The sequence below is a fragment of the Anolis sagrei genome, chromosome 2, assembly GCF_037176765.1.
Source record: "Anolis sagrei isolate rAnoSag1 chromosome 2, rAnoSag1.mat, whole genome shotgun sequence".
NCBI lineage: Eukaryota > Metazoa > Chordata > Lepidosauria > Squamata > Dactyloidae > Anolis > Anolis sagrei.
In genome coordinates, this window is record NC_090022.1 from 218,687,625 (window position 1) to 218,702,930 (window position 15,306).

Here is a 15,306-nt window from a genome sequence, read left to right on the forward strand (position 1 = left end):
ACCTTCAGGCATTGATTGTAGCAGTAATATTTGAATGCCAACTTTATCCTCATAACGCAAATTATCCAACATTTTTAAAAAAAAGTTTCACCAGATTTTTTCTATATTTTACTGTTCTATTTGGCATAAAGTAAGAACAAGATTTCTTCAAAATAATAACTAGACAGTAATATGATAAAAGCCGTTGTGTTAATGTATCAGTAAATCTGCAGTTCACAGAGCCTTGACAGGAGGTTTTAGAAGGAGCATATTATTTAAACTCATTTTCTATCATCTACAGCATATCAAAGAATTACCTTTGCCAATCCAGCACGATGAGCCCCTTTTGATTCCATATAAGCCAAATACTTGTTAAATTCCCTGAATTCATCCATTGTAGGCTGAAAAGTCATAATTTTACAGCCTGGATTTGGTGGAGGTTCTGTTGGTTGAGCAGCCATGGCTGTTCAATGTTATACCTGCTAATGAGCAAATATATATTAATCACAATTATGTTTTAGCAAAAAAAAATACTTAAAATGGCTTGTACAATTATATCAATGCAGCCCATGCTGACTGAAGACCTTGTTCTATCTATAGTTCTTTGCTCTTATACTGATTCTAGGTGTATAATACAAGTCTACAGTAAAGACAAACAAAACTGAAGAGTATATAATTATATAGATACAGCCCAAAAAGTATGAACATTTTCAGTAGTCACCACTTCTTTCATGCTTTTACATCTTAAGCAATGGACTCCAGTATTTCGAACAATTAATATATGAAAACAAGTCTGACAAGAGATGGAAATTCATTCACTTTAATATTTATTATCCAAATAAAACCTCACATATATGTACTTATTTCTGACATTTATGGCCAATTCAGGAGTGAAACGATGATACCCATACATAACTCATACAATTACACTTATATCGCACCTTTTCCCAGTTTGGGAATCAAGGCAGCTTACAACTGTTAGAAAGCATTTAAATCATCATAAAATTGAAATGAATTAAATCAACAACTAAAAATAGATTATAGTCTGTTTTCTCTGAAAAATCAATTCTCGAAGTTCTATCAGAATAAAAATAAATTTCAACTGGACTTTCAGGATTGCAAATACTCCTTATAAAGTCAGGAAGGGGACAGTAAATACAACACAATGAATTACTGATATAAGCTCAGCGAATGCTTTATAAAATATTATATACACTACCTATATTTTATTTAGGATTTAGCAGGGCACAGCTATCAAACAGTAAAGGTGATACTATTTACAGTTTGGAGATTAAAAGTTAATATTTAGCCTTTTTAAGAAGTGTGTGTAAGCATGTAAAATATGGAAAGATTGAGAAAAAATGAAGGCATTGTTTTTACCTGTAACTTGATACCTGTCTTCTACATCAACTCAAAAACAGTTTTCTTTCAACCTAAGTAACAGGAGAAGAGGGAGAAGGGAAAAGAAGGGGAAGAGAAAGAGAAAATGCATTTAAATTATTATATTAATCCATATTTAACCATTTTAAAATGTACAGTTTTGTAAACCTTACTTCAAAAGCTCTCAATAAGCAGGGAAGTACTAGCAGGATGAAAAATATAACTTTAGAGAGAGAAGACAGCTAAGAAAAATGGGTGGAACTCAAAACTGTAGTTCAAAAGACAATATAATATTAAAACTCTACGTAATTGAGATAAAATATAGGTCTATTTATTTATTTATTTATCATATTTATACCCTGCCCTATTCGCCCCTTAGAAGACTCAGAGAGGCTTACGTATCGAGGCAACAATTAGATGCCAACATGAATATGCATCAAATTAAAAAATATATACATTAAAACCATAGCTAAAAACGTATCAAGCATTAAAACCACTTATTTAAAATCATGCAGTGTGATGCCATAATCCGAGACCATTCCAATTGTCATTGTAGCATTCTGTATTGTCTTATTGCACTATTACTGACTGAAAGCTTGGTCCCACATCCACATCTTTCACTTTTTCCTGAAGGTCAGGAGGGAGGGGGCTGATCTGATTTCACTTGGGAGGGAGTTCCATAGTCGAGGGTCCACCACTGAGAAGGCCTTGTCTCTCATCCCCACCAAACACACCTGCGAAGTAGATGGGACCAAGAGCAGGGCCTTCCCAGACGATCTTAACTTCCTAACTGGCTCATAGAGGGAGGTACATTCGGAGATACGTTAGGTTTAAGTATTAGAATATTGCTTATAATTTGGGAGTGCATATAATTATAATACATCAGATGGCAAAATTTTCTCAAATGTAACTTCTGTATTTTTGTGCTGAGAACAAGAGCAAAAGTGACAAACTGTAGCTGTTCTGGAAGGCTATTAAAATGCGGAAAATCAGACTCTTAGAAGGAATGGGGTTTGATGGTATATGCGTTACATTTTTCAATCTCTGTTTATGATGGTAAAATCACTATGATTAAACCCCAGATTCTTCTGAAAAAAGAATCTACTCCCTGCAATCAAAAAGTTGTAGAAATGAACTTTTTTTCTAAAAAGTTTAAAAAAAAAAGAATCCAAAGTTGTGCAGTGCCTTGCTCTCAGGACAAGTTCTATTTAATCCTTAGCAATCCCTCCGACTCCACTTTGGCCAATCTTAGCAATGACCCATGAAGGTCTTTTCATGAAAACTCTTTCATATAAGACAAGATGACATGTTCAGATATTGCCTATATCCTTGTTTTATTATTTGTTTGGTTTAGCAGGAAATCAATTCAGATTGAAATTTCAAGCCGGTTTCAAGTAAGGGGGTGGAAAGCACAGAAACTGCCTTATTCACTTTGATGGATAATGTATCACCAGCGCTATGTGTCTCTTTTTCCTCTGAGCTTAGAAATGCACTGAGCCACTGTATTCCCAGACGGAGAGGAGGATCCTCCCTCCAGACACCAATCTCCCCCTTGCGCCAACTGCCCCCCATGCCAAACACGCCTGTACCCTCACTGCACCAAATGCCCCCCACCCATGCCAATTGCCCTTGGCTTCCCCTTTTGCCCCTCCCTCACAAGCTGGCCTAGCCTACCTGCCCCACCCTGGCCCCCAATGTGGCCCCCACCCAAAAAAGTTTGCCCATGATTGAACTATATCCATCAAAGCATCAAAAGGCACAGTAAGCAGCATAGAGCAACCATCTGCTGATCCATGCACAACAGCTCTTTAGTACTAAATATGAAAATTCTAATCCTCCCCTCCGAATGAAAGTTCAAAATTATGGTTTCACAGTTTCATAATTTAGCAGCTGCTACTGACTGAAGTCTTGGACCATCAATGATTTGGATTTGGTCTAAGAATCAGTGAGGTATCATTGAATAATGTGACATATCCCAAATTCTATCACTTTTTGTAATTATGCCACTGTGATCCTATCTATGTCAATTTCATTCGGATATTTTGTCAGTTGGGTTGGAAGTGCTGCCAAAATACCTATCACCACTGAAGTCATGGTTGATTTATTTTCTCAGAAGTGCTGAATCTCAATTTGGAGGTCTCAATATTGCATAATATTTTCTCTTTGCCATTCGTTCATCTCTTCTCCAGGATTGCCATATCTATAATCCAAGGTTTATTTTACTGAACCAGTTGTGTCTAACATATTTTACACTAATCATTTTAATTGTCCTTAAGACAATTACTTCACCATAGTCAACAACTTTTTCAGGCTTATGTTCCCACCAAATCTTTGCAGATGACAAAGCATATATTTACCTCTTTTACAATGTTTCCTTATTATTTCTAACAGGCATGGGTAAACTTTGGTTCTCCCACAATTCTTAACAGCTAAAAAGCCAGCTGAGATTTCTGGGAGTTGAAGTCCAAAATACCTGGAGAACCAAAGTTTGCCCATACCTGATTCTTAATTTCACTAAGCCTACACAAAGTGACACTGAGCAAACCATTTCTACCATGCTATGCTTCTTTTATAAGATATATTAAGGCCCCATATAATTAGTAGAAGCTGTATGCTTTGAGTTATCATGTAGTTTCTGATGGATTCATAATTAGTTCCCATTCTGTATCCAACTGGAAATAATAATAATAATAATAATAATAATAATAATAATAATAATGTTTTATTTATATCCCGCCCTCTCTCCCAGAAAGGACTCAGGGTGGCTTACAGCAAGTAACAATTAAAACAATACCAAAAAAACATAGGTCGAATTAACATAACTTAAAATAGAACCACTGCAATTACTGAAAACATAACATAACATCAATATCAAAAATAGATGCTCTTACTGGTTACAAGCATTAAAATGTTAAAACCATCGATCTTACTAAAATACCTCCATTAAAGACCTAGCGTCTCCAAAAGCTTGCTTCCTAAGCCAAGTTTTAAGTTGTTTAAAACAAATTTACCAAGTTGAAAAAAATCATAAAAAATAATAAAGAAGTGAACAATATGACTTCTAATGTAAATAAATCCCTGGCTATAGTAATACAGTAATAATCATCTAGGTTTACAAAGCAAAACAATTTTGACAAATACTGTCTTTACATGCATCCTAGTCTCCATCAAGCCAACGAAAAATATAATGTTACATTACTATTCCCACTTGTCTCAAAAAAGGCCTCCAGAATTCGCCAGTTAAACAAATCTCATGTGTCCAAATTATATTATGCCAGCTGTGACTTTCTTCTAAACAAAAAGGATGAAGAGGATCATCTTTACTGAGCAGAAAACCTTTGCAAAATCAAACCTGTCTGGCTATTAAGTATCATATCTTAAAAGTCATCTTCAAAGCACAAGTAAATGATACAGTAGTATATGTCCCACAGATTTGTAAACACTTGTACAAGCACCTGAATATACAATTATCATTTTAATTATCCATAGAGAATGCACTCTTCTGTTGCATATATTTTCTGCTAATTTAGAAGCTAAGTTACTTCTGTTCTTGATATTGCAATTAGTGTTCCAGGGGGCATTTATTTATACCAGTGGTTCCCAACCTTTATTTGAACAGGAACCACTTGAACAGGGACCACTCTCCAACATTAGTACCAAAAGGGTTACGAATCGGTTTTGGTCAACTTTAGATTTGGTTTGGTTATTTGGGGTGCTGATTCAGAAAACTGCATTGGATAGACCACATCAGCTCTATTTTCTGATACAGAACACATGCCATCCAGTAGTTGACATTTGCTTGCCCACAGAAAACCATATTTAATAATCTAGAGCTGATGTGGTAGTAGTAATCTTTCATGGGTAGTCAGCCTCTCCCCTCCAGACATCCCTGCTGCCTCGGCACTATGAGAGGGTTTTGCAAGACCAGTTCGCTCTCATTGCCACATGGTTTCAAGACAACAGTGTAGTAATGATGAGGCTACGAACCATATTTTCATTGTTGCAGACCACTGGTGGTACATGGACCACAGGTTGGGAACCACTGATTTACACCAGCAGTTCTTCTCATGTTTTGTGATAGTCAAGTGTTGTGATGGTCATCTATATGAAGGTATTGCCTATTTGGAGAGCTATCTAGAGACCAAGTAAACTTTAAAGATAAAGAATAACAAGTAGGGAGAGTAGGAGCCTTTAAGGTGCGCATCAATAGCTACCACCTGAACAGCAAACTCAGCAGGGGAAGAGGTCACCTATTCCCACTCTCCCCCATTATAAAGAGAGATATTATATTTTATGTAAATTATAATAATTATTCTAAATTTCCCATACAATGTATCTATTCAATATATACACAAAACCCAAATGAAGAATTTACAGGTATTTGTTTGGCGGAACCATTTTCTCTTTTTTAGCAATGCATGAAAGTGGTCCTTAAGAAACATCTCAGAAATCCCAAACAGAATACAAACTACTCTTATAAGAAAAGCCTTGTGAGTATTACTTACTAGACACAGACCATAATGAATGCATAAATCACAAAAATGCAGAACTAAAAAGTCACAACTGTGAAGTGGATATATTCTGATGAAAGCAGAGTTGTGCTGAAAGCATATTCATCTGTGACTTGCCTTTGGAAGGTGAAGAATGCATTAAATGTAGCAGTTGTAAATTCTGTACTCTGCACTACAGTTGGGTACCATGTAGTGGCACTCAGTCATTGATATATGGGGGTATTTCTATTCTGCCTGGAGCTGTTTTATGCTGAAGTAAGTATTTATACTATGATAAAGGAATGTTGGACTGAGGCCACAGAAGCATAAAAAGAATTCATATGGAAGCCCAGATTTCATATTATTACATATACCTTATTATGACACACTGAACTGAAACTGCATGCACATAGCACTTTCATACATACTGCTAGACATGTGTCTGAATATAGAAGCATATACACATTAAACAAGCTCTCATTTGTGTGTGTTTTGCCCTCTTTATTTTGCTTTACAATTTAAGTTCTTCTTTAATGAGGCAAGTTAACTTTAATTTTAATGAAAATGGGAAAAAACAATCATGTATTATTAGACATTAAAGTTTCTTTAACACATTGTTCTAAAATACAGTTTTACTGAAACTAAGTAAACCTGAACACAGTTCTAGTCAAGATTTCAGAAATTCCACATTTCTTCACTGAGCAAGATGAGTTTTTTCAGTTGCAAACAGCAAGTAAGCATGGATTCCAGGAGTAGGAGAAATCACATATATTTCCTTGGAGTAGATTTGTTCATCATAAAGTAATTACACTTGAGAACTTTCTTCCCACCAATCACTTCTAGGGGAACCTGAGGATCACAACCAGACACAGTGAAGATATCTGCCCTTATGCTTTACTACTCTGCTGCTGAGTATGCATGCCCAGTGTGGAATACACCTCACCACATTAAACCAGTGGATGTGGCTCTTAATAAGACATGCCGCATTATCACAGGATGTCTACACCCTACACCACAGCCAGTATTGCACCATCTGACATCCATCAGGAAGTAGCAGCCTATAATGAAAGGAACAAGGCACTGACATCTCTGGCCCATCCTCTGTTCAGATATTAGCCAGTGAGTCAATGTATTAAATCAAGAAATAGCTTCCTAAGATCTACAGAGATACTCACAGGAACACCTCAGCAAGCAAGAGTCCAAAAGTGGCAAGTTAAAACTGGAACCTCAATCAGTGGCTGATACCACATGAGAAACTCCCCACTGGGCACACAGAAGACTGGGCAACTTGGAAAGCACTCAACAGACTGCACTCTGGCACCATGAAATGCAGAACTAACCTTAAGAAATGAGGCTACAAAGTAGAGTCCACAACATGCGAGTGTGGAGAAGAGCAAACTATGGACAACTTCTTACAATGTAGTCTGAGCCCTGTCACATGCATAATGGAAGACCTTCTTACAGCGACACCAGAGGCATTTGAAGTTGCTAGCTTCTGGTCAAAGGAAATTTTGTATAATGCCAAGTTTTCTTTGTGGTTTTTTATATATTATAACTGTATTCTCAATTCACTTCTAACACAATAAATAAATACCAATCATTTGATCATCACCACTCAGTTTGTTTTGTATTATAATGGCCCCAGTGGAAAAAATGGAAATTCCAGAAATTAACTAATTCCCTCAAGTTCTCTCAAGGTCAAGGGGGGGGGGGGGGGGACACAACTGTTGTCACACATAACCAACATCCCATCTCTACACATTTGCCTAAATTTATGTTTTAAGATGCACTCAGAGTCACACCTCAAATTATAAACCCTTCAGTGTCCAATCTAAGCCAGCCAGAAGATGTACTGGACCAGTTCTTAGAGGTAGAAGAGCAGACAAAGTCTTGAGAGGGTTGACTGAAAATTTGACGGCATTGCTGCTCTTCCTTCACTAGGCAGCTGAGGTCACATTGTTTCCACCCATCACCTTTGTGATCAGTGTTTTAAATTTCAGTTCTTTATGTGAACTGAAACACATCTCCTATATACTCAATTATAAGTCTAGAAATTTTAGTCAAAAGGTCAACCCAAAAATCTGCATCAACTTTTCCATGGGTCTATCCCCTTTTCTGAGTAGAATGGTGAAAGTCTGATATGAAAACCAAACTATTACTAATATATAAGCTAAGAAAATATTTTGCCAGTTCAAACAATTGGTAATAGACTACAATTAGTGAATGTATCCCAGTACCGCAATCTCTTATTCAATTCTTCTCTTGATGCTTCTTTATTCTGCAACAGTCATTTGGAGAGTGATGATAGGAATGTCCTTTAGGACTAAGGTGTTCTGACACTTGTTTTTGCACATTGTCATTTTTATTTCAGCTTTTTACCCACCTGTTTGTACAAAAAATTCTCTGTGAGAATGCAGAAGAGTTTTGCTGGGAAAAGAAAGCACGTATTACATGAGAAGTAAAGAAACTCTGATGTTGTGGGCAGAACTATTGGTTTCCATAATGGTATTACCAGAGCGGATGTAAACATATACTGAACCAATCCACAAGACTACACTGCACAAGAATTCTCCATGACAAGAAAAGCCTTCAATTAAGAACATTTGGCTTCTCTTAAGGTCTTAAAATCCACAAGAACACAAGAATATTGCTAATCTAGCCTGTCTAATCTATTTCTGTTTTCTTGGGACCTAACTTTCTGCCCTATCAAATCCACACCTAATAAAATTCCAACTGACCTGGAGTCTTTTTCTTTTCAGCTAGAAATCAAGGACCAGCTAAACAACTATGGTTCCTTCAAATGTTCATTGTTGTGTAATTTCAAATCATTTCTGTCTTATGGTGACTTTAAGATGAATCTTTCATGGTGCTTTCCAAGCAAGATTTGTTCAGAATGGATTTGCCTTTACTTTACACTGATGCAGAGAGTGCCTAAGGAAGTGGTTCTCAACCTGAAGGTTCCCAGGTGTTTTGGCCTACAACTCCCAGAAATCCCAGCCAGTTTCCCAGCTGCTAGAATTTCTGGGAGTTGAAGTCCAAAACATCTGGGGACTCACAGGTTGAGAACCACTGGCCTAAGGTTATCCAGGGGATTTCCATGGGTGAACAGGTCTCCAGAGTCACAGTCCAACATTCAACCCATTACATCAAGCTAGTTCTTCCAAGCAGTGAACCAGTATAAAAGCGCCATATCAGTCTCCAAAGCATGGCAGTGGACATTGCACTAACACAGAGCAACACCCTACTCAGTGCTACAGAAAGAAGACCCTATCTGAAGCCTTCCTGATAGTCAGAATGCAGAACTGGGTTTCTACCTAGAATGCTTCCACTGCAACAACCAATGTAAGATCTTCATCAAGAAAACAATCTAAACAATCATTTACTGTATTTACTCAAACCTAATGCTCACTTTTTTTGGCTAAATTACCTTCCCAAAATTAGGGTGCACATTAGATTTGCATAATATGGTTTATTGCTGAGCCAAAGCAAAAGAGGAAACTACTTCAGGAGCACCTGGAGCTCCTATTTGAGGGACGCCATCTCTAATGTAATCGCCATGCCTCAATGCTATGCAATGCTGAGATTTATAGGTTGGAAAGGCATCAGAATTCTTTGGCAGCCACCATGACCCCATAGCATTGAGACTGGGCAGTTAAAGTAGATTCATTCTGAAGTATAGGTGCACCCCAAGGTTTTCTTTTCCATTGCTAAAAGCTTTGGTGTTATATTGTTTTTAAAGAAATAATTCTAAGCTTGCATCCACTGTAAGGTGCCCTTTTTTGCCATATTTCAAAGAGTGCACTTTTTGGCACTGCGCATTATATTCCTTTCTTTTTTTTTCTTTTTTCTTTTTGGTTTCAGGATTTTGAAAATTGAGGTGCCCATAAGATTCAATGGTGCATTAGACTCAGGTAAATATGGTAATTTCATCTATACAGAGTGCAATCCAAGAAAGGTAGGCAGGCAGAAAATTGGAGACACTGAGGTATGAATCAGTTGGCCACAAACAGGTTAATCTGAGAAACAACTTTTCAGAATCATTTCTTACAAATCTGTCAACAGACACCCCTCAAGAAGGAACTACACAGTCTGATGAAATTTGGAGACTGTTTGCTAACTTCTCATTGATACTCAAATGCTATCACTTTTGTGGTACTTGGATATATTATCTAACAGGTTGCACTTTTTCTAAAGTCATGCAGTGGTGGTGAGAAGCCTATCAACTCAGCTCAGTATCTCTCTCCATGATTTGCTTACTTCACGGACATTGCATCTGAGCCCTTTTCCATCCTTCCACCACTGTTGCCCATCTATTGTTATGACAGCATAGTGTAGAGCAGGATGCCAGTCAAATGCCACTAGTATTCCAAGCTACTAAAAAGGAACTACAGACTTACTTCTTTTCCGGCCACTGTGAGTGCCGAGTGAATTTACTTCCACTTCTCATAGTTCTAGTTTATTAAGCCAACAAAATCTATCACTTTGTACTAATCCATAATGAATTCACTTTTCAGAATAAGATGAACCTTCAGATGAGTGTCATTGTTATTGAACATTTCAATGGTACCACCATTTCACAAGCATAGTCATGGCTGACCAAGTACAACACTTTCATTTCCTTCCCCAAAGACCTTCCTCTACCTGAGCTGCACTAATGGCCTGTTTATCACCTGGATTCATGAGCAGAAATCTTGACAAATTCCACTAGAACTAAATAACTTCTGTTCTAACATCAGACTGAATCTGTATAATAGGAATATAAACATAATGTTTTATCAAAATCATGCTATCACATGTCCTTATATGCTTCTAGCTTCTGCCCAGAACAGACCAGAAAAGCTACAGTTAGCATCTTCAACACATCCGCATCTGTTCCAACAGAGACGGACAAATCATGAATTTACAGCAGGCATGTCTCAAGTTGCAGTATCAATCCAATTAAGTGAAAAAAACATGCAGCTGGCACTGCTCAGACTATGAAATCCAACCACTAGACACTAATACTTCCATTTCATGGGATCTGGGTAGCAAGTCTATGCGTCTTTACAGATAGCCCCCAACTTTACACAACTTCATAGACAGATTCATATGCCAACTCAGTCCCAACCATCAACTGAAGTAGTACCATGAGAAGGCATAATAGTAGGCATATAGTAGGCATAATAACCTACTATATGAAGAGGTTGCTCACTTGCTTATTTCCTAATGTGATATAAGCCATCCTTTGTCAATTATGCCCCTCTGCAAACAGAACAATCATGTTAAAAATGGCAACACAAAAACCAGTACCAGAACATCTCAGTCTTCTAACACCTTTTTGTCACTGATCTCAAAGAAATATCAAGGGAAGACTTAAGTGGGAAAACGCTGAATCAAGATACTTTCACAGATTCCAGTCTGTCACCAAAGATTTGAACTGGGAGAAGAATGTATGTGTCTGAATAGGCTGGTTTTCACATTACTCTTGTATACAGACTTTTTATAAAACAAATTATGAAATGAATGAGCACCATCTGGCATTAAAACAATCAAGCACTTTCCTGAAAGTGAAATTCAATGATTAACACTTCAGGAGTATTTAACTGCTTAGAAAAATGGTGCATTGCTTCAATTAATTATCTGCCTTACTGTCAGTTGGTTATATGCCAAGTGCCCTTTTGAATGTTATCATTCTAATCCCACAGCCACAAAGATATACACTATGTATAATGTAGACTATTAAACTTCATGAATCTGAGGAAGTGGATTGTTATCCACAAAAATTCATGCTAAAATTATTTTTTTCAATGCCACGAACTTATTTATACCTTAGGAACGTGTGTTTTGCCTAGACTTGGAGATAAATATGATTAATTACTGGGTTGCGTATTTTTATAAACTGAGAAAATAGATATTATGGTCTGAAGTCAATTCTTACTCTTAACTACAATAAACCCTCTGAATCAATTCCTAAATGGTACTAAAAACTGGACCTGAAGGCTGTATGACACTTAGTGAGTTTAACCTATTTCAGGCTAGACCTTCTTCTTTATCCCATTTTAGTTATGTGACCTGCTACATAAAGTCAGATTTTTTGCTTCTCCTCTTCATTCTCTCCTCCCCACTGCTTTTTATTTTCCTTGATAAATTGATCGTAAAGATTTGCTTACAGACTTATTCAGATTTCATTGAAAGGCGCTGCCTAATCATAAATTTTGCAAGTGGAGAAATGGAACTTACTTTGTTTCTGGAGGCAAATGGAAAATTCTAGTTTTAATATATGAAAAGAGCAACTATTTCAATGTCATTACTAACAGCCAGGGTGCAACAGAGCTTCTCAACCCATTTTGAAGCAGAGGAAAAAGAGGAAGTGCCTCCCCGCTTTTTGACATGAATGGCTACATTCAGAAGCTAGTAAAGTTCTCTGCCTAATTGCACCTGACCAAAAAAAACCATCAACATGGTTCAGAACTTCCTAAAACCCTTCCTGGGATGGGAAGACCAAAGATACAGGATCAATGGGACTGATGACCAGTAGAATTACCTTTATTACTTTTTTTTGCCTGTCCCATTTCAGGTTGAGGGGAGCAAAATTTCTGCTCCAATATCTAAAGCATCCGTTCATCTTATGATAGTTCCTGCTGTTATAGTGATTAACAGACCTTGATTCATCAACAGAACTCAGCACTCCAAGTCTATTCATTAATACACCTTTATATACCTGCTTAAGAATTAAAATCAGCTAAAATGGGCTTTTCTGTGTCTCACCAGCAGGGGCAATGTGATGTGGAAGATAATAAGAATGGATTTTCTTGGTGATGGCAGCACAACTGTAGCATGCATTCCCCTTGGAGGCCCAATTGGTACTAATTTATTCCAAAATGCACACAGCTTTAAACTTTTTTCAACATTTCAAACCTGTTTTAAGCTGTTATATGATTTGGTATGATTTTCATCTGTTTAAACTATTTTTAGATTCATTGATTTTATGTATGTGGGCTTGCATGTGTCTTTAAGCTGACGGTTGACCTATGGCAACCTCATCAATTTCATGGGGTTTCCTTAGGCAAATATACAGAGGTGGTTTCACCAGTTCCTTCTTCTGACATATAGCCCACAGCTCCTGATATTTATTGCTAGTCTCCTATCCAAGTAGTAACCAGGACCAGGCCTGCTTAACTTTCAAGATCGGACAGTTTCTGGTGCCTTTAGAGGATTTAGGCCTCTTCCCTAACAACAAAGAATGAAATATAAATATTTAACATAAAATATTCTATGCTCATTCACCACTCAGGTTCTTAGCATGAAGATGATATTGGATCCACCCCTTTTCTTTTAACTAGTTAATTGATCTGAGCAGCCCTTTTAATCTGCTTTTTTGTGAAAAGACTAAGGCCTCCTTCTTTAGATTCAAAACTGGTGACTATCATGGTTTGGGACCTCAATAAAAGATTTGCTTGTTTAACTTGGCCCAGAATGGTAATAATCTTTTATTAACCTATAAGTCATTTAGCAGCTTAGGACATCTGAATCTTAGAAACCATTGATTGTACTCATGCCTTTTTTCTGTCTAAGTGTAGTATCTTACATTTGTCTTTGTTTAAATTCATGTTGTTATTTTTGGCCCAACTCTCTAATCTGTTAAGGTCATCTGAATTCTGATCCTGTCCTCTGGAATATTAGCTATCCCTCTTAATTTGATGTCATCTGCAAACTTGATAAGCAGGCTTTCTAAACCTTCATCCAAGTCATTAATAAAGATGTTGAACAGTACTGGGCCTAGGACCGAACCGTGTGGCACTCCGCTAGTCACTTCTTTTCAGGATGAAGAGGAACAATTGGTGAACACCCTTTGGGTTCGGTAGCTTAACCAATTACAGATCCACTTAATAGTAGCATTACCCAACCCACATTTCATTAGTTTGTTTGCAAGAAGGTCATGGGGGACATTGTAAAAAGCCTTGCTAAAATCAAGATATGCTATATCCACAGCATTCCCTGCATCTACAAAGCTTGTAGCTCTATTGAAAAAGAGATAAAATTAGTCTGGCATGATTTGTTTTTGAGAAATCCATGTTGACTTTTAGGAATCACAGCATTCCTTTCTAAGTGAGTGCAGGCTACCTCCTTAATGATGTGCTCCAGAATCCTTCTTGGTATTGATGTCAGGCTGACTTGACAGTAATTGTTTGGGTCCTCTTTTTTCCCTTCTTGAAGACAGTGACAACATTTGCCCTCCTCCAGTCTGCTGGGACTTCTCCTCCAAGAATTCTCAAATATTATTGCCAGTGGTTATGTCATGACGTCTGCTAGTTCCTTCAATACTCTTGGATATAATTAATCTGGCCCTGGAAACTTGAATTTGGGGTTGTATTTCCCCTATTACCTCACCCACTCTCTATTGCTTAGGTTGAACACCACTCTCCTTTTGAGAGAAGACTGAGACAAAGAAGGTGTTGAACAGCTCTTCCTTTTCCCTATCCCGTTAACTTTTCAGGACCTTCTCCATGCAGAAGCCCTCCAGTTTCCTTTCCTAATTATCACTGTTTCCTAATCATCACATCTCCTCACAATAGTTAAGGTAGGAGAAGAGCCCTGGGATCTAGTACCAGCTGCTAGCTTCCAGGTCAGTAGAGTCGTAAATCTGCCAACCAGAAATTTAAAGGAGCTATCCAAGGTTCTGAATCCTGTCCCTTGAACATGTCCCAGCACCGTGACTCATTTAAAATTCAGAGTAAAGCCCAAATCAAATTCACTTCCCTGCTGAAATGGAAACCAATGTCCAACTCTACTGGGATCCTACAGAGCTCATTCTTTGAAATGTACAGCCAGTTTCCACGCTCTTCTATTTTTAAAGTTGTTATAATATTTTGCTAGATCTCAAAATCGAATTATGTGTGCTGCATTTAACAGGAAGGAGAATTAACTGTCGTCTCAATTAAACAGACTGGTGAAATAATTAAATGCAGGCAGATCTTTCTAAAAGCTTACTGTTACTTGTCATGAACTCTTGTTTTTTCCTCTCTGACTAGTTGTTCTTGGCTTCAATGAGATTGAGAAAGAAACTTTTTTTTCATTTATATATTTTATAAAAATCTGTTACCAATTATCAATCTTTGGCATTGCTACACACAAAAGGATGCTGTGCTCTTTCAGTGCACTATGGGTTCAAACCACAAGAAGAAGCAAACTTGCACACCACAAATTTTGTTGAGAAGTAATGGGACTTTAAGATCAACATTTTAAAAGACAAAAGATATGCAAGTTTAATACAAGAAACCCCTGGCAATGTGAACATAAAATGCACATCTAAATCTTACAAGCCACATAACTGAATACTACCATGGTCTCAGAAATTAAAGCAAAGTGAAAACCAATGTGGTGTAATGCTTTGAGAGTTCAACCAGGATTCCAGCAGACCAGAATTCGAATCTCCATTCAGCCATGGAAACATATGGGCAATTCATACTCCCTCAGC

The 15,306-nt window shown here is 37.3% G+C and overlaps 1 protein-coding gene across 4 annotated transcripts in view; it reads right to left on the bottom strand.

Annotated features, from left to right (window-relative positions):
• KDM4C (lysine demethylase 4C) overlaps positions 1-15,306 on the bottom strand; it is a 276,898-nt gene that overhangs the window by 256,823 nt on the left and 4,769 nt on the right. For 3 of the 4 annotated variants that reach the window (XM_060762301.2, XM_060762305.2, XM_060762304.2), the window contains exons 2-3: positions 1,360-1,412; positions 297-461 (exon numbers count right to left, since the gene is read on the bottom strand). In XM_060762301.2, coding sequence (XP_060618284.2) covers positions 297-440 — 144 coding nt within the window. In that variant the 5' untranslated portion in view covers positions 441-461; positions 1,360-1,412. The remainder of the gene's footprint in view (positions 1-296; positions 462-1,359; positions 1,413-15,306) is intronic. The other variant, XM_060762302.2, reaches the window with a different exon arrangement.